Raw genomic sequence first — 20,542 nt, 5'->3', positions numbered from 1 at the left:
GGCACATGATAAGGAATGAGCCAGCATTGAAATAAACATCCTCTGTTACGCTCACAAGATGAAATTCACTCCTCTGCAGAGGGGCCGACACAATGGGGTGAATTTCAGCTTATGCACCCTCTGGACTTGGATGGTGGATGAGCCTTGGTTTGGCTCTTTGCACAAGGGGGCATTTCCCCTACAATGTAGGAATGGTTCAGTATTATCATTTCTGTTCTGCAGTTTATTGAACCAGCTCATCCTTGAATTAGTTAACACAGATCGAACGTGCTGGTCGCTATTTATTAGCCACAGTGCTTTTCTGATGTATTCAAATTGGCTCAGTTGAAATGGGCTTACCTTGAAGCCAGTCTCCAAACTCTTTCATGTCTCCTGTGATATAGCAAATGGCTTTGCAGACTTGTTTCCCACATTTTCTCACTGGAGTCTGGTTTTGTGTCTTCTTTTCCCCTTTCATTTCTATCTTGACTTCAGCACCCTCCATGGTTGCTTTCAGAGCCTTTGAAGGAATTCAGGAAAGGAGACAATGCATTACGATGCCCCAATATGTCTGTTATTTATTCCCTCTGCCACTTAGTATGTATTGCACACTGGAACTGGGAGCAATTAGAGAGAAGGTGGTCTATTATGGAACTATCTGCTTTTCTTTAAAGTATCGCTCTTCACTGGAAGAGAAGGTCATATCTTTAATCTCTCTCAGGTTCTCTGTATTGCCCCTCACCACAATACCCAAGGTCAAGATTTTCATAGTTTCATAAATCTGAAGGCCAGAAGGAACCATGGTCATCTAGAATTACCTGAGGCATAACCTGGGCCATAGTTTATCTCAGTAATAACATGTGGTTCAGCTACAACCTAGAAATAAATCAATCCTTGATTTAAAGGGTGAAACCATGGCCCTATTGAAGCCAATGAGAGTTTTGCCACTGATGTCAGTGGAGCCAAGATTTTGTCCCAAAATTCCATGTTATGGAGAATCCACCACATCCCTTGGGAAGCTGTTCCAATGGATATGTACACTCACTGTTAACATTTTTTTCACCTTATTTTTGGCTTGAATTTGTCTAGCTGTTTCTTCCAGCCTTCAAAAGTGAGTGCTTAAAGTTAGGACCACGTGTCCATATTTAATCACTTAAATGAAGTCAAATACAGCAAAGCACAAAAATACCCAGGCTTAACTTTAAACATGTGCATTGTCCCTCACACCACTACTCCCTTGGGTAAAGATAAGCGTGTGCTTATATGTTTGGCTGAATTAGGGTCGTAGGTGCAGATCCTCAAAGATATGTAGGTGCCTAGTTCCCATGGAGATCAATGTGAGTTAGGCATCTAAATGTCCTTGCGGTTATAGGCCTGAATGCCTGATTTTCAAAAGTGCTCAGCACTTATTTAAGAGACTAGGGGCCCGATCTGAGACCTGTTGAAGTCATTGGAAAGACTTTATGAATGTAGGATCCTAATCACACACACAATTTTTGAAACTCTCGTCTCAAGTGCTTAGGGAGCAATTCCCAATTTAGCACCACGAGCTCAAAATCCCCAAAGCTTTCACTGGAATTCACTCACTATTTGGAGTGATAGGACCCATCCAGGCCAATTGTTGAGGAAAAGCAGACATTGCAGTGAACGGCAAACTAAAGCTACATCTGTTCTGATTGGTGGACTATTGCCTACACAGGAAGCAAAATGTACTAGGGCACCCCTACTGGTTAAGACTGTGAGTAGATAATTTAAATATGACACTATTTCACACACAAAGATTATAATAAATCTATAGCTGGTTAGGACTTAACAGTTATCACTATGCTGCACATTATGGTCATTTGGAGCTTCATGGCAGCAGTAGGGATAGAAATCATGCTCCAAAAGTACAGGCCCTATTATTTACACTAAAGGAAACTCTCCCTTAGCTGTAGCAGTTTAGGGCCTATAACACACAGCCGAGCAGTTCTGACTCAGTCTGGAGGAACACATGGTTACATGCACACACTGGTCACCAGTTTACTGCCATAGACTATGGCACAACTTTGAAAAAAATATAAAAATCAATTTTTGCCCAAACATACAAAAATCACATTTTTTTTTGAAAAACCAAAACTCTGCTAGTGTAGGTGCCTCACCAAAACCAGTGCAGATGTGATCCCTGCTTGGAAGAGCGTACAATCTTACTTCAGGTGTGTGACCCAATCAATAGGCGGTATCAACAGACCAGTAAGGGGAGCGAAAAGGAAGAAAATGATGACAATAATAAGATCATGTGGTTACTCAGTGCAGCACGGGCTGTGCGTACATATCTCCATGGTTCTGTTACTCATTTTTGTTTTTTGTTTAATCTTCCCACGTTCTTCACTTTCCTAGGCATAATCGCTGCACCAGATGCATTGTACTTTTATTATTTTTTAAATCTTTCATTTCAGAATGGGGTTCTACTTGGCCATTCCAGTATCAAAAATCAAGTATCAGAATTTTCCCATCCGAGAAAAGTGCTTGCAGGCAATGGATGAATGTACAAACAAATGACTCAGCACTTAAACAAAAGAATGATTCCCCCCCACCCCCCGTTAATTATTATGCAGAAAAAAACTGGCTACTTCATAAAACCAATAGAAAGTGTGTTTTGGGTTTGGCAGAAAAATGCAATCTGTATGCAGCATTTAGCATTCCTCACATGCTTCCTTGCATTCTAATTGAGTAACTAGGTATTTGTGTACACGATAAGCCTACTGATAGGGTTATTGACGAAGATCACCTGGGATGTCCCTCGCAGGACCCAATTGACAAACTGAAACACGAGTGGTTTATCTGAAAGAGATCATGCAGTAAACACTTTGTAAATGAGATGGTCTGTCCAGGACGGGTTTTTTAAAACACACAAAGAAATACAATGACGCCACACTGCTTGGCAGCAAAACCAAGGCATCTACCCATAAGGCCGTAAAACTCAGATTTTATGATTGCCTGTACAATGGTTTGCAGCTGGAAAGCTAACTGAGATTGTTTACATCAAAGTAATTTGGAAATGTTACACAGTAGGGAACATAATGTCCCTACTAAGAAGGGTCTGCATACCTGGTCAGGTAAGTTGTATAGTAGAGATGAAAATGGTATATGCTTAAGGCCTAAATTCAAGACAGCACATACTTAACTGTCTGTATATGCACGAGTCCATTCCTATTCAGTAAGGAATTTAAGAATAGGCTTATTCCATTGAAGCCAACAAGGGATTTAAGTGTTCTGTTGAACAGGAGCCTACATTAATAGTGAAATTTAAACTTTATTGGTGCGTACTGTCTATGCAGAACCTGCCCTGTGATGAAAAACATGGTTAGGGCAGCTTCCAATAGTTTCCGCTCTTTGTTCAAAGGAACACTTGCCCTGGGATATAGATTAATGCTGGCACATTAGTGCTTTAAGCTTCAGTGAAATGTGGAGTTCTTAATGTAAGAGAAAGGGTGAATGCCAAGAGGACCTAGTCATTATGTTATTCATCAGGTCACGTGTTCTGAAACGCTTAAGGGGACAGTCAATTAGTTTAAATACAATTATCTTAAGGGACAAATTCTGCTCTCCACTATGCAGGTGTAAATCTGGGGAACTCCACTGAATTGAGTGGAATTGCCCTGGATTTTCATGGGCATAACTGAGGGCAGAAATTGCTCCAGTTCTCTGTGAGGGGCAGCGAGGCAGAGTGAGAGGAGAGTGTGACATTTGTTTGGATGTGTCCCTCCACTGTCCTGGCCTGAACTTCATCCTCAGAAGAAGCTGCATTAAAGCTATGCCTATCTGTTCTTCCAGCATATCCAAAAGCGGCACTCTTGCAGGGAGGTCTGGAGAGTGTGCTGGCCAGAGGTGGTGCTTTCACTCAGATTCGTTAGGCCTGCGTCCATCAAGAGACGAGTCAGCCGAGAGTGGCCTACTGGAGATGTCACAAATATGGCTCAGAGAACATCCATTCATGCCTCCTAGCGTGTCATGTGTGATAAAGGGCAAGCATAAGAAAAACAGTAGGAAACATGCCCACAGCAGCATGGCATGTAGTAGGCAGAGTTCATGATTAATCTCAGGAAGGGTCATGGGATTATTAAGGGCCAAATCCTGTTTTCATTGACTTAAATGATGCAGGATCAAAGCTTGGATTCCAAATTACTGGGTTATTCTTGTATGAAATGGCTCATCTATCAAAATAGCTATGTAATGTGTCCTGGCTTTCTTGCCATGATATTAGCAGTATGCTTGCTGCTGGAGGATGGGGAAATCACCTTATTTTGCCCAAAAGTCTTGTATGATTTGGTCTTTATATTGTTATAAACAAATATATTAATAAAGAACAAGATGAGTATCTCTCCTACCCCAACCCTGCCCCTACCCAAAAGGACAGAGAACTCTGTACAACCTGCAAGGTGTAAACTAAATATTTATGGCTCCATCTCGTGCTCAAAGGAAAGCTGAAGTGAGATCTGACCCATTGAAAAATTGAGTCTGACAGAGGAGGTTTTTGAATGTTTTTAATGAAACTGCAGACTTACAGAGGTTTTCATTGCAGTCTAAGATACTATAAGGTAATAACATGAAATCTTAAGTTGAAAAATGTGCTCACAGGGCCACATTCTGATGTAGGTTACATGGGAGTAAAGTTGGAGTAAGTCTCTTGAATTCATGGTAGTTACTCAGGCCAGCAAGTCGTCCTTTAATAAATAAATATGCTATTAAAGTAAAATTAACATTGATTTTTACTCTTCTAAAGAGTATTTTAAAGGAGAGGTGAGGAGGAACTGGAAAATATACATCAGGGGACAATTCTGCAGTGACATGTGACTGGAATAATTGGCTTCAATTTCTTTTGTTTCTCTCTGAGTTTCGTGATCCTGTAAAAAAAATGTTTTTTTTTGTTCTAAGATTCCAGTGAAGGGTTAAATTCTGTTCTTGATTATGACAGGTTTCAGAGTAACAGCCGTGTTAGTCTGTATTCGCAAAAAGAAAAGGAATACTTGTGGCACCTTAGAGACTAACCGATTTATTTGAGCATAAGCTTTCGTGAGCTACAGCTCACTTCAGATCCGATGAAGTGAGCTGTAGCTCACGAAAGCTTATGCTCAAATAAATTGGTTAGTCTCTAAGGTGCCACAAGTACTCCTGTTCTTGATTATGCCTCTGTAAATCCAGAGTAACTCCATTGGTCTCTATGGATTTACAGTGATAATGTATAACATGTGCTCCCTACTGGTTTGGTATGAAATCATTAAAAAAACAAAAACAAAATCTGCTGGTTGATCGATAGAACCTACAATAAAAGTAGATGAGCTAAGGAATATTCCTTATTTTGTGGGAGTTTCATTTGGAACACGATACAACTCAATGTATGGGTCTGCTCCAACTCCTATTTTATACAGCTCAAGAGTGAGAGATAAACACCCAAGAACTGCATTTAGAAAGTGATCAGGATGCAAGGAATTTATCTGACCAAATTCTGACCTGTCACATCACAGAGTTACTCTATTTACTGCTGATTTACACAAAGTGGGTGCATTACTTACATTATCCAAAGATTCCAACTACTTTTTTAGACTCCCCTTGCCTTGAGAATTTTGAGTTGTCAGATAAAATATCTCACTGGAGCCGTAAGTAAATTATAGCCTTTCGAAGAACAATACTGTTTAGTTAAAATATTTCATAGTTATAATGAAATAGCCCTATCGGAAGAAAAAAAACCTACATGAATTTCTGATGTACAAAAATTAAGCTACGGAAGTGATTCTTCTGCAGTGAATGAGAAGCCAATTGATTGTTCTCTCTCATCTATTCAGAACCAATATGTCTTAAATGGAGCTCTGGGTATTGCATAAGTTTATCCTCTCCCCAAATCAAGTCAATTCCATTCTGCTGTACATTGCAACCATAAAGCATTCTGCTGCCACCACACCTACAGGAGTGACCTACTAAAGCTGAAGAGAGGTGAAGTGGATGGTGGGGTTTGAATCCTGGAACATCTGGCATGGGCTGTAAATATTATTTCACATATTGAAATAAAATTGTACATCTAGTAGTCCATTCATTAGAAAATATACATTATAATACACGAGTACAAGCTCTACTTGTAGCTGGTAAAGGACCAGAGACTGTCATTAGAATTATTAGCTCAATACTCACAGATAATGCTGATTTCCAACTTCTCTCCTGTGCGTTTTGGGGGGAGGAGGGAGTTGATCTTTGCCTACTGATCTGCAGATAGAAAAGGTATTCTCTTCTCTACACTAGAATTTCTCTTGTTGCCAATGTGACCCTGAGGATTTTCAAGTTTCTCTATAATTTTAAGAGGATTTAAAGCCCCAGGTGGTCCTTCTTTATTCCAGTGGATTCCAGCATGCAGTTACATTCATTATATCTCACTTCCTTCAGGATTGTTATTGTGAAAGATTTTGAGCTGGCGTAAGTCAATGTGGCTCCATTGATGTTGATTAAGATCTGTTCCCATATATCTAAGTTCATGTTGCTCAATATTAAGTACAAAATGCATAGTTTGTGATGTGCATGTGTGCGCACGCACACACAATCCCAAATGTTGGCAAGCTTCTAATGCATTTATTATGCTTGCTAGACATGCTCCATTGCATAGGGTAAATGTGCAATTAGAAAAGTAGAGTTAGCTTACATTTGGTTAAGAAAATAACATATTTGGTTTATCGTTTGTGACTAGTAGGAAGAAGGCCCCAACCAGCAAGTAAAAGAAGGCTGTGAGAATAATAATTAATCTTACTTGTAGTGTGGGAAGGATGTATAGGAGTATAACAGGGTTTAAAAGAGAACTGGATAAATGCATGGAGGTTAAGTCCATTCATGCCTATTAGCCAGGATGGGTAAGGAATGGTGTCCCTAGCCTCTGTTTGTAAGACGGTGGAGATGGATGGTAGGAGAGAGATCACTTGATCATTAACTGTTAAGTTCACTCCCTCTGGGGCAATTGGCATTGGCCACTGTCGGTAGACAGGATACTGGACTGGATGGACCTTTGGTCTGACCCACTATGGCCATTCTTATGTTCTTATGTATCATTCCAAAACTAACGAATAAAATAAAGAGCTGCAGTAACAAGACAAAGGGAAATTGTCTTCAAAGAAACAAGCCCAAAGAAACAAGCCTGTTCTGCTGGCAAGCAAGGATGGGGAGAAAAATAAGAAAGGAAGGCCTTGGAGGAAGGAATGAGCAAAGATAAAGTGCTTCAAACTGGGTTTTTGCTAAAACTAACAAGATAGCTGAAGAGTATAAAGACAGACATGAAACTATAGGTTCTTGGTCAGACCCTACCTGATCATACTGAAAGACGCCAGAATGAGATGGTCATCCCTAGGTTTGGCCTATTTGTAAGTATACTGCTCACAAATTTAAGAATACTCTGTTACTATATTGGGTGTGGTGACTGCTTATTTTTAGGCTGACATGTTTACAGCAACTGCATAAAATACCATTTGGGCTTTGGATTTAATGAAGAAATTTATGGTTAAATTAGTGTTTGGTGATTTCTCATATTATTATTCATTATTCCAACATTTTGATGACCCATGAAGGGACCGCAGAAATGAACGTCAGTTGCTGTAAACCCCCCAGAATGAAGGGGTAGCAATCTATCCTCGGGGGCCAGTATACAATTCTCTCCTCAAGAGAAATTCAGTAACACCAGGGGAACCGAGGGAGGTACTTTGGATACCGCTGTAAAAGAATGCCTGACAGAGCATGACCAAGGTCTGCTGAATGCCATAAAGAAATTCGTGACAGAGCCCTGCAAAGGCCTGGTGAATGCTGGGAAAAAGGCTGGGGAAAAGGCTAACGTAGTGCCCATCTTTAAAAAAGGGATGGAGGAGGATCCAGGGAACTACAGGCCAGTCAGCCTCACCTCAGTCCCTGGAAAAATCATGGAGCAGGTCCTCATGGAATCAATTCTGAAGCACTTAGAGGAGAGGAAAGCAATCAGGAACAGTCAGCATGGATTCACCAAGGGCAAGTCATGCCTGACTAATCTAATTGCCTTCTATGAGGAGAAAACTGGCTCTGTGGATGAGGGGAAAGCAGTGGATGTGTTGTTCCTTGACTTTAGCAAAGCTTTTGACACGGTCTCCCACAGTATTCTTGCCAGCAAGTTAAAGAAGTATGGACTGGATGAATGGACTATAAGGTGGATAGAAAGCTGGCTAGATTGTGGGACTCAACGGGTAGTGATCAATGGATCCATGTCTAGCTGGCATGCGGTATCAAGCGTAGTGCCCCAAGGGTCGGTCCTGGGGCCGGTTTTGTTCAATATCTTCATTAATGATCTGGAGGATGGCGTGGATTGTACCTTCAGCAAGTTTGCAGATGACACTAAACTGGGAAGAGAGGTAGATACACTGGAGGTAGGGATAGGATACAGAGGGACCTAGACAAATTGGAGGATTGGGCTAAAAGAAATCTGATGAGGTTCAACAAGGACAAGTGCAGAGTCCTGCACTTAGGATGGAAGAATCCCATGCACTGCTACAGACCAGGGACCAATTCTGGAGAAAAGGACATAGGGGTTACAGTGGACGAGAAGCTGGATATGAGTCAACAGTATACCCTTGTTGCCAAGAAGGCCAATGGCATTTTGGGATGTATAAGTAGGGGCATCGCCAGCAGATCGAGGGACATGATCGTTCCCCTCTATTCGATGTTGGTGTGGCCTCGTCTGGAGTACTGTGTCCAGTTTTGGGCCCCACACTGCAAGAAGGATGTGAAAAAATTGGAAAGAGTCCAGCGGGGGGCAACAAAAATGATTAGGGGGCTGGAGCACATGACTTATGAGGAGAGGCTGAGGGACCTGGGATTGTTTAGTCTGTGGAAGAGAAGAATGAGGGGGGGATTTGATAGCTGCTTTCAACTACCTGAAAGGGGGTTCCAACGAGGATGGATCTAGACTGTTCTCAGTGGTAGCAGATGACAGAATGAGGAGTAATGATCTCAAGTTGCAGTGAGGGAGGTTTAGGTTGTGTATTAGGAAAAACTTTTTCACCAGGAGGGTGGTGAAGCACTGGAATGCGTTACCTGGTGGAATCTCCTTCCTTTGAAGTTTTTAAGATCAGGCTTGACAAAGCCCTGGCTGGGATGATTTAGTTGGGGATTGGTCCTGCTTTGAGCAGGGGGTTGGACTTGATGACCTCCTGAGGTCCGTTCCAACCCTGATATTCTATGATTCTGTGATTCTATGCTGTAAATAGATACATTATTGGCAAAGCATGACAGTGGGCCATTAAATGCCGCTAAAATTTTAAAGAATTTTAAAAGAAATTTGATGACCCTGGAGACAAATATCAATACTGCCTTCTTAAGCAATCCGAAGGTTAAAGAAAGCACAGACTAAGGCAGCCGTGTTTCAGGCACTGGACGCGGTGGTGAAGTCTGTCCGGGCAAAGAGCACCACCTTGATGTAGGAGTGCAAAAAACCCCAGAAATAAGTTCTGTGCCACTGAGAGAAATCAGCTGGTGAATGTATGTCTCTTTGGGAGATAAGTAAGTGATTTAAGGAAAGAGAGTGAGGAGTTCAAAGGAGCATTTGCACAAATTAACGCTACAGAGTTTGGAGGGTGTTGTGGAAATGGTAGCGTGAAAGTGTTATAAGAAGAGAATGCTTGGTTTGATAATAAAACCCACTTATGGCAGTACAGCTTGGTACACTCATGCCGGGTGGAACCCTGGCAGTCAAACAAATTATACAGGAGGGCGGGGAGGGGAGGGGTCAAGGGGCAGCAATTACTACCACTATGCTTTTGTCCCCAGGAATCTTTCCAGCCGTCCTGAAGGAAAATTGGGCCTTTTCTGAAAGGAATCACCTGAAAATAAACAATTATAAATGACAGCTGCAGGCAGAGAGACAGCGTGATTTGAATAATTTCACTATGAACGATTTAGTCAAAATTACTAAAAGGAAATCAGGGTTTTCCATTGGAACTTGACTGGGGAGTGTAATCTGGGTACAACTGTGTAAAAATAATTAGACCAGTGCCAGGGACGTTAAGAAAAGATTTCTTTTTAATGTAAAACTCTATTTGTGTAATTAGGTAAGGGTTTAAGGACCTAAAGAAACACTTCTGGTTTATAAAACCCTATTTTGTATGTTTAAAATGAACTGGCTTTTTAAAAATGCCACTAAAAATCCATTTGAATTGTTCATTCAAAGTTGCAACAACAATAGACACATTTTGCCAAACACAGCTAGCTAGTGTTGTTTGGCTTTGTTATTTAGCATTTAATCCTTTGGGTGTCTCAGTGTTTTTATAAAGTTCAGCATCCTGGTCGTGGCTGTGGTGGCAGGGGCAGCCAGACCCAGGAGAGCGGGGAGAGACTCTGGATCCTTTTTCAGTAATAAAACAGCAGCTCAGAGCTGCTGGAGAAGAATGAGAAATTAAAATGACAGTGCCCCTCTGGAGCAATGGCAGGGGTGAGGTACATAAGAGATGCAGTTAGGAACACTGGGCCTTAAGGTGGCTCTGAGTAATCAGACAGTCACGTTGATAATTGTGCATGGAAATTCTGACAGGTTTCAGAGTAGCCGTCATGTTAGTCTGTATCTGTAAAAAGAAAAGGAGGACTTGTGGCACCTTAGAGACTAACCAATTTATTAGAGCATAAGCTTTCGTGAAGTGAGAGGTAGCTCACGAAAGCTTATGCTCTAATAAATTGGTTAGTCTCTAAGGTGCTACAAGTCCTCCTGTTCTTTTTATGGAAATTCTGTGAGCACAAAATAAATGGTTATACTTCATGTGAAAACTGATATGGCTATTATAATGTTGTAGCAAATAAAAAGTGCATGGTGAATTATGGAGGAATGTGCACATCCCCATAGCATATGCAGGCGTAAAAGGAATGTAAACAAAACATGCTCCTTAATTAAAATCCTATGAGGGCTCCAGAGAGGAGCCATGGTAGGTTGTGCTTTCTTTTTCAGATTGCTGTGTGCTTTGGAACCACAACCCCGCGCCAAGAAAGATCAGTAAATATAAAAAAATGGTGCTTAACCATGAAAAATCGTATCTAAAAAATATGATTAACTGTGGTGTAAAGTAAATGTTATTAGGGAGCGAAAAATCTGTCTGGTGGTCTTTTGTAAGTGAAAAAGAATAACTGTATTGAAACTAAAGCAATAGTAGAAAAGATTAAAATGCCCGAGATAGAAAACAACTTCAACTAATTAGTGTTAAACCTATGAAGAAAACGTTGTGCAATTTGTAGACGATATTCTTGTGCATCTTACTGACGGGGAAAGCCATTTAAAAGTATTGGAAGCCCTGTTTAAGGTTTCGATGAAAGCTGGACTCAAGCTAAACTCAGAAAAAGGCCCAGCTAGTGAAACAGGAGGTTTCCTTCCTGGGACTAACCCTGCAACCCAGTCAGCAGGCTCCAGACAAACAAAATATTAAAGTGATTTTGGAGCTGCCCCTCCCTACCTCAGAAACAACACTTGGCATGAGAAGCTTTTGCTGGGATTTTGTCCCTGACTACCTCCGCCACTGCGGCACACTGCTGTCTCGCCGCTGCAGCGGAAAAAGGTAGAGTGGGAATGGAACCTCCAGCATATCCAGGTAGTGTATTATTTCAAAGAGGTTTGGACTCCAGTCCCAAATTATACAAAACCTTTTGGACTATTTGTAGCAACCAGGGACACAGCCATTTCAGCTGTGTTAACTCAGGGCTATCACGGGAGAGGAAAACCTATTGCTTATGCTTCCAGAGTACTGAACGGAGTTGAAAAGCAGTAAAGCCTTGGTGAAAAACACGTATTAGCTTTGTGGTGGTCCGGGACACATTTCAGATGTCGGGTGGGTTGGGACACGTAAAACTGTAATGACAGTACAGTGTCTAGTCCTAGTTTAACACAACCGCTGGCTGCTGAGAGCAGCAAACTGCTGTCTGTCCTCTTAAACAACCCTCACCTTTGCCAGGGTGGGAGTCTTAATTGATGGTGCTCCAGAGGAGTGTCCTGGAGGAATTCCCTCTCAAGAGGGGCCCCCTCACCCTTTTATCCCAGGTGCAGTACAGAATCTAACTTCTGAAGGGCTGCAACCTGAGCGGCTTATGTTAGGCTGACCCCTCTCCCTATATCACCAAAAAGGGACCCACTCACAGGATTTGCTCAATGCTTAATTTGTAATGAAAGAAGGGCGGGGGCTCAGGCAATTAGGGGCTGGGCCCAAGCAATTCTTTTGCTTTCATAACTGACGTCACAAGCCCAGAGGCACGAGGGCTATGACCTGCCAAGCTGAGAGGTGCCGGGGCTCAGCCCTGGCACAAATTAAGCTCAGGATTTGCTGTTTGGGTGGGTCCAGCCCCTAATTATCCAATCCTTGCTGGTACCACCTGAGCGCAAGCAGAAAACGGTGATTTAGTAACACTGCAAGAGTCTGATCCAGGGCTATCTGCTTTTACACCCAAAGTAACACACGGGGAGCTAAACCAGCTGAAGGGTAAATGGCTCCTTGCCAGGGGAAACTTGTTGCTTAGTGAAGGGGATGATTTAGATGACCCGGTCTGGATTCCCCTTAAAAGGGAAATGTTAAGACTGGTGCATGATGTGCCATCAGGGGCCCACCAAAACGCTGATGCCACTTATCAGCGACTAAGTAAGGTGGCCTGGCGGCCCAATAGTAAAACAAACGTAAAACTTCATGTTTTGTGCTAAAAACAATCCACCAGGGAAAACAAAACGTGGATTTAGCCAGGCCCAACACTGCAGGGGGTCCTGGGAAAGCTTGCCAAGTGCCAATGCAGGGGAGTTACCACTTACAAGAAGAGGCAACCAATATTTACTTGTGGCTATGTACACACAGCAGCTTAAGTGGGTATAAGCTATGTCACTCAGGAGTGTGAATAACACCCCCACCCCCACCCCCACCCCGAGCGATGTAAGCTGACCTGAGCGCCGGTGTGGACAGCACTATGCTGGCAGAAGTGTTATCTTTTGTTGGCTTAGCGCCTCTGTAGGGGCAGTGTACAGTGGCAGAGCTGTAAGCGCTGTAGGGTAGCCATAGCCTGTGATTGCTGATGCCTTTTACTAAATGGATAGAGGCCTTGCCTACTTGAAAAGCCACTGCACCTGTTACAGCAAGATTGTAGAATGTCTCTTCTAGGTGGGAATGCCCCAGGGCGTAGACAGTGCTCGAGGAACAACTTTCACAGGGAAGGCAATGAAAGGTGCTTTCATCATTCTGGGAAAAGAGCAAAAATGTCACATACCCTATCAGCCCTAGGCTTCTGGCTTGGTGGAAAGGACAAACAGAACAAGTGAAACAACGCGGTGTGTGAATCAGGCAAAGACTGGGATGAAAAGTGGCCTTTGATTCTTATGGATTTAAGGGGGAAGCCAAAGTAAACCAGCCGGTGTCACTCCTTTTATTGCCATGATGGGCGGAGAGATGAGACTCCCAGAATATTTGTTTGCTGTCCTCATTGCCAAACCTAATGAAGGAAGGGTTGGTCACAGCTCAGCCGGTAAGACTGCTGGGAGAAAATTTATGAGACATGTAAGTGTCTATTGCACAGCAGCAGGGGCAGGATCATGCCAAAATGAGGGCATACTTTAACAAACAAGCCCAAACTGTAGATTGGCAAGTTGGGGACAGAGTGATGGTGCAGCTGATCCCAGACAACCCCCCATTTTTGGCATCTAGGTGGGGAGGCCCATACTATATAATATAAAACCTCAGCCCTGCCGTTTATTTGGTACAAATAGAAGCATGACCTAAAAGCAAGGATCGATGGCTCCTGCTACTCAGTGAAAGTTGCACAAAGGTTCCCGTAAAGGGAACACCAAAAATTGGGTTTGATTTTTCAGACTACTGTCAGTGTATGAAGAAGCTGGTGTCATTGCGCATAAGAAGTCTACCACTGCGGTACATGGAAAATGCAACTCAATAAACACAGAAATAACAATCTAAGTTTGGAGATATGAAGAAGTCTCTGTCACTGAGGTGAGAGCCAGAAGCCCTGGTCAGTTGTGGGGTGAAACAGACAATGCCTCTGGATATTGCATTCAATTCTGTAAGTGGTCTAAGAACAAGCAAAGCCATGATACTTGTGTAAGAATTGACAGGCATCGCACCAATCCCTATTTAGGGAACAGTACCTTGAATATTCCATATGGGTATGCTAGGCCTGAGGGGCATTATACAGAGTTTGTGTTTCCTGTAAAAGTTTATGCAAACAGGGCTTATCAATATGTACCCTTCTGGGGATCAGGAAGGGTAGAAATAAGAGTGGCACAAAAGTACATTGAAAAGAAAAACTCAGAGTGCTTCAGGGTAGAGGCAGGACCCGGTAATGGATTGGTATTAAGGCCCCTTAAAGAAGAGCTATACAACAATGTTCAATGTAGACATGTACCTGTGTTGTTTAATTTGATTTCGTTGCCTTTGCCAAAAGGATTCTGTCTGCCGGAGCTTGGCTAATTGTATGGCAAAATGATAAAGGACTATTGGGAAGACTTTGTTGGTACAAATGCAGAAGTAAAGGCACCCAAATCAATTCAAAGGCAAAGCCAATGGAGCCTATCTGCCAGTGATGTAGCAGGTGGTTTGGAGCCAGAGCATCAATCTGAAACCAGGCAGACATTGAGCCCTTGTGGGAACATGACCATGCATTCCAACGCCAGGACATCCTGAGCCCAGTGACTGAGCACAGGAAAGAACTCATTAATCAATAACTTTTGAATGTATATAATATGCAGTTTGTTTAAGGAAGTACAGCACAAAGTCAACGAACAAGTTAACCAAACCAATTAAGGTTATCAAAGTGGGGCAATGGCCAGGGCCATACCCTGTTCTATGCCTGGAGAGAATGTATTAGCCAAAATCAAGGCCACTCTCACTGATATGGAATAAGGTAAATTGCCCTCTTGTATAACCCCAGAGAAACTGAAAATGTGATGAGGCTGATTGGTGTAAAACTATAACAACAAAACCTCTCCATGCTCCAATATCATGAAAAGAATACAGGACTCCTTATCCCACCTACGCTATCTGTCCCAGTAATTGCAGATCAGGTCATTCAAACCCCTGTTAAACCTCTCAAAGTACTGGAAGATACGGCAACTAATAAAGTTGGAAAAGAGTTTGTTTCTCCTCCTCAAATACTGTTGCAAGATGAGGACAAGGTCTTGAAAGCACTGAGCTTGTCCTGTTGCTCACACCTGGGAGACACCAATAGATGCCCATGTAATGTCTTACAGACAGAGCTGCTGGCATGTGAGTTAACTCTGCGGGAGCAATCTCCAAACTGCACAGTACAGTAGAGATGCTGGGGAACTGGTGAAATGAAAACTGCTTATGCTGGGATTGGTAAATATTGCTTGGTGGATGGCAATAGCCACTTTCAGTGGCTAGATCCAAAAAATGTTATTCTGATTGGCCAATTTTTTGTACCCCACCAAAATTCACTGTAGTGATAAATGGAAAGACTTTACATTCCATACCCATTTTCCATAATGTAACTGAATGATGGGCTGAATTCAGATGACAGGAGAATGCTTGAAAAGCAATACCCAAATTTGGGCATGCTATCCTCACTTGAACCTGGATCTTAAAAGCTTAATAGCCATGCACAGAGAATTCGGCAGTTAACTAGCTCCACCTGGTGGGAACAAGGGTACAAAGTGGAATTACATCCATGGTGAAGATTTGCAAAAAGAAACGGAGTACTTGTGGCACCTTAGAGACTAACACATTTATTTGAGCATAAGCTTTCATGAGCTACAGAAGTGAGGTGTAGCTCACGAAAGCTTACGCGCAAATAAATTTGTTAGTCTCTAAGGTGCCACAAGTCCGCCTTTTCTTTTTGCGAATACAGACTAACACGGCTGCTACTCTGAAACCTGTCATGGTGAAGATTGTCATTCAGAGCTTTGATAGTTATCAGTGTGATTATGGTGATTGTAGTTTTGATTTTGTATTGTCAAGTTTATTAGTTGTACAAGATGTTGCAAAATTATAGATGTATGTTTAAAATGCTTAATGTAGTAAAGCCCATGTAGTATGTAGGGTTCTAAGGTGGTGAATGTAGGATAATTATGAAATTAAACAATTAGTGTTAGCATAAGTTTGGTTAAGAAAATAATGTATTTGCTTTATGGATTGTGGCTAATACGGAGAGGGCCTCAAAAATCAAATAAAAGAAGGCCGTGAGAATAATAAGTAATATAACTCGTAATGTGGGGAAAATGTATGATTCCAAAACTAACAAAGAGCTGCACCAACAAGACAAAGAAAAATTGTCTTAAAAGAAACAAGCACAAAAGTTTCCACTGTTCTGCTGGCAAGCAAGGATGTGGGGAGAAGACAAGAAAGGGAAGCTTGGAGGAAGGAAAGGGGCAAGGATAAACTGCCTCAGACTGGGTTTTTGTTAAAGCTGTCAAGTTACCTGAAGAGTATAAAGAGAGCCATGAATCTGAAAGTTCTTGGTCAGACTCTACCTGATTATGCTGGAGACTCAGGGCTGGATTAACCTTTTGTGGGCCCAGCCCCAAACATATTTGTGGGCCCCCACGGGGGCAAAGGAGCATGGCGTGGGGAGTTTGGTCCCCAGAGCAAGGGACCAGCCAGGGGCAATGGGGCATAGCACGGTGGGGCTGGCCCTGCTCCACCCAGCCCAGTCCAAGGGCACTGTATTCAAACCGGCAGTTGTCAGACGCACACTAGCCCGCCCAGCCCTGTGCTGCCAGTGTGCCCCTTCCTCTCGGGGGTGGGCCCAGGCTGTGCCACACAGCCCCCAACTCCCTATGCCCAGCATCTCCCGGAACTGCTATGCCCAGCAGCCCCACACACAGACCCTCCACCACAAACGCACAGCGGCCTGCACTCCCCCCCAACCCAGCACCCCCCTACACACACAGCCGCACCACTACTGCCCAATGCACTTCCCCACAGCCCACCATCACAACTACACAGCATCCCACTCAGACCCCCCACTTCCCAGCATCCCAACACACAGACCTCCCTCCCCACCCCAAGACTCCCTCAGGATCCACTTGCCTGGAGATAGGGTGACCATACGTCCCCGTTTGGCTGGGACTGTTCCCTTTTTAAGCTTTGTCCCGGCCAGCCTGACTATTTTGACAAAACCGGGCATTTATCCTGTTTGCTCTTGCACCGATCAGTTGGCAAGAGCAAATGAACAAATGCCCAGTTTACCAAAAAAGTTCAGTGTGCCCCCCCATAGCGGGGTGTGGAGGAATGTGCGTGCGGGGAGCGGCGATGCGAGGTGTCAGGCAGCAGGGCTTGAGGGGTCAGCCCCGGACCCAGCCAGAATGCAGCTTGTGGGGGGGGGGAGGTTTAGGGGCCAACGTCAGCCCCTGGCAGCGGTGTGGGGAGCTGGGGCAAGGGAGGGGTCAGCCCCAGTTCTAGCAGCAGCATGCAGAGCTTGGGGAGTGGGGGGGGGGGAGGGTCAGCCCCTGGCTGCGGTGTGGGGAGCTGTGGGGGAGGGGTCAGCCCCAGTGGTAGATTTAGGGTTAGTGGGGCCCTGGGCTCAGCTTCATTTTTGGGGCCCCTCCTTGGGACCCAGCCGAGAAAAAGAACGTTCTCTTTTAGTTCCCCCCCCCCGCCCCCATTTTTCATTCTTTTTTTCTTCACCCTCCTCCTGTAAGTAATAGCGAGTACACGAAAATAGAGTGAGATAGCTTGATTGTTTTTCTAGTCTAACTTATTTTTCCACAGGCCACCTGAAAATCACTGCGGGGGGGTGGGGGGAGGTGTCTCGGCGGACCACTTAATGATCTTTCCAAATATTGTTTGTACCTTTAGCTACCTACTGTAAAGCGCTTTGGATAAGAGCACTTTATATAAAAAAGAAAGTAAGAAAACCATCGGGGTGTGGGGTCTGGCCAGGAGTTAGGGTGTGGGAGGGGGCTCAGGCCTGGAGCAGGAAGTTGGGGTGTGGAGCGCTTACCTGGGGCAGCTCCTGTTTGGTGCGAGGGGTGGAGGTGGGAATGTGGTTGGGGGGAGGGGTGTTGGAGTCAGGGCAGGGAGCACCCCCATGACTCCAGCCCACACCCCAGCCCCCTGCCCTGAGTGGCTCATGGCGGGGGGTGGGGAGGATGGGATGGGGGAGTGCTGGGGCCCCGCCTTTGCTCCGCCCTGCCCTGATTCCACCCCCTTCCCCAAGGCCCTGCCCCTGCCTCTTTTCTGCCTCTTCCCCCAAGCATGCTGTGGCCCCACTCCTCGCTCCCCCTCCCGGAGCACTGGCAAACAGCTGTTTGGCGGTGGGGGAAGCGCTGGGAGGGAGGGGAAGGGGTGGGAATGTGGCGCACTCTGGAGAAGAGGCGGGGGAGCTTGGCTGCTGGTGGGTGCGGGAGGAGCCAGCCTTGCAGCAGGAGCCCAGGAGCCGGCAGGACCAAGCTTCTGCCTCCCCCGCAGGAGAGAGTGGTGGGCAGGGGCAGAGAGGAGCTTTGGGGGCCTTGCAGCCCAAGCAGAGCGGATTGGGGGCAGGGCCCCTTTGGAGCCTGGGCCCGGCGCTGTGGCGCCATGGGAAACCTGGTACTAGCTGGAGTACACCAGAATGAGAGGGTTAGCCCAAGGTCTGGCCTATTTGTAAGTATACTGATCACATACTTAAGAATACTCTGTTACTGTATTGGGTGTAGTGACTGCTCATTTTTAGGGTCTTAGCTATATTTAGAGCTACTGCATAAAGTATCATTTGGTTTTTGGATTTAATAAAGGAATTTATGGTTAAATTGGTGTTTGGTGCTTTCCCATAAGAATGGCCATACTGGGTCAGACCAATGGTCCATTTAGCCCAGTATTCTGTCTTCCGACAGTGGCCAATCCAATTGCTTCAGAGCGAATGAACAGAACAAGCAATCATCCAGTGATACATCCCCTGTCAATCCCACCCAGCTTTTGGTAATCAGAGGCTAGGAACACTCAGCACATCAGTTTGTATCCCTGACCATCTTGGCTAGTAACCATTGATGGACCTATCCTCCATGAACTTATGTAATTCTTTTTTGAACCTAGTTATAGTTTTGGCATTCACAACATCCCCTGGCAATGAGTTCCACAGGTTGACTGTGTATTGTGTGAAGTAGTACATCCTTTTCTTTGTTTTAAACCTGCTGCCTATTCATAATTCCAGCACATTGCTCATAGATAAATGCCTTCTTAAAACACTCATTTCAAATATAGCTCAACTGTGACAATCAAACACGCATTAAATCCATCCATAGTTCAACTTTCAAAGATCTGTCCAATATTAGAATATCTCTGGCTTTGCTATCACAGTTGATCCTGATCAGTTTTGACTGGTCATTTTTCATTTGCAAAATTAAAAGGCAGTAAACAGAACAGATAAGAGAGAAGCAGTGCATGTATCAAAGGTACAGTCAGTCGGGTTAATAAATGTAATTAGAGTGCCTAGCAGAAAAGTGCTGGGAATGAATATGATTGAGGCAGTCCCCGGGTGCTGTTTCACTTACTCTAATCTGCTTTATTTACTTTCATTTACTTCCATTCAAGAGTTTTGTTAACTGTCTGTATTTTCCTATTCATGGGGGAAAAGGCACAGATACATAAGAAATTCAAGCTCTGCATTAAAACAAACTCTTCTTACCTTCCAGCTGAGTCAAGCAAGGCAGCTGTTGCTATGCAGTATCTGACTATCTATTAAAGAATGTGTGCCGAGCCAGAGATAGTAGACCAAGTGCCCCACCAGTTTATATAGCGAGAACAGCTCCTATCGTAACGCAACAAATTGAGCACTCCTCCTACCATTTCATGTTACATGGCAGATTGGAAAGAAATGCTAGAAGGTAGCCACCTGCTCCACCTTTTGTCTTGGTTTCTTGCCAAGTATCTTACTAAACCCCATCTTTCCTGCTGCTGTTTTGCATTTTCATCAAGCCTACACTTTTCCACTCCACATTAAAATTCAATTATTTAATTGTGTAACTTTGCCTGTTAGGTCACCAAAGAAGAATCCGGAGGAGTCTGAACTTATTTCTATGGTATGTCTTTGTCCATTTTAATGCATCTATACACACATCAGTGTAGATGGCTTCTTAGCAGAGAGGGGAGTCAGCTGCAAGAATTTGAACCATCCAACACCCCCAAACCTGAGGAGGGAATCGGAGCCAGGATTTTGCTTTGGTCAAGTCCTGTGATATGAACCAGTTACGATATATGGATTTGGCTTTTGAAACTTCCCACCCTAACCCCAAATTCTAAGGCTGTATGAAACTGCTTTGGGCTCATATTTGCTTCTCAGCAGCATTCCGTGAGCCCAATCCTGTAATGTGCTTCTGCTCCAGGTGCTTAGCACACTTATGACCTTTACTTTGTGAACTGGGTTTTTCCTAGTCACTTGAGAAATTCAAGTTATTTTTTTCACCGGGACCCCCTGGCCTGTGGGAGGAATCTAGCATAGTAGAACATTGGCATTTTTGAGAAGTTTATAAGGCAAACATACATAGCTGTGAAAGGTAGAAAGAGGGTACCAGAGGGGAATCTAAGAAGGGTGAATAGTGCAAGAAAGGACAGTGAAAACCCCATGAACT

General features: G+C 44.0%; 1 protein-coding gene across 1 annotated transcript in view; it reads right to left on the bottom strand.

The window, feature by feature from the left end:
• Window positions 1-19,749, bottom strand: part of LOC144264992 (urea transporter 2-like) — a 40,923-nt gene extending 21,174 nt beyond the window's left edge. Inside the window, exons 1-2 of the mRNA XM_077817075.1 lie at window positions 19,600-19,749; window positions 340-499 (exon numbers count right to left, since the gene is read on the bottom strand). Coding sequence (XP_077673201.1) covers window positions 340-484 — 145 coding nt within the window. The 5' untranslated portion in view covers window positions 485-499; window positions 19,600-19,749. The remainder of the gene's footprint in view (window positions 1-339; window positions 500-19,599) is intronic.
• Window positions 19,750-20,542: the final 793 nt, after the last annotated feature.

This window comes from Eretmochelys imbricata, chromosome 5 (assembly GCF_965152235.1).
Source record: "Eretmochelys imbricata isolate rEreImb1 chromosome 5, rEreImb1.hap1, whole genome shotgun sequence".
Taxonomy (NCBI): domain Eukaryota; kingdom Metazoa; phylum Chordata; order Testudines; family Cheloniidae; genus Eretmochelys; species Eretmochelys imbricata.
The sequence above is the reverse complement of the archived record's forward strand: the minus strand, read 5'-3'. Positions and strand labels throughout refer to the sequence as shown.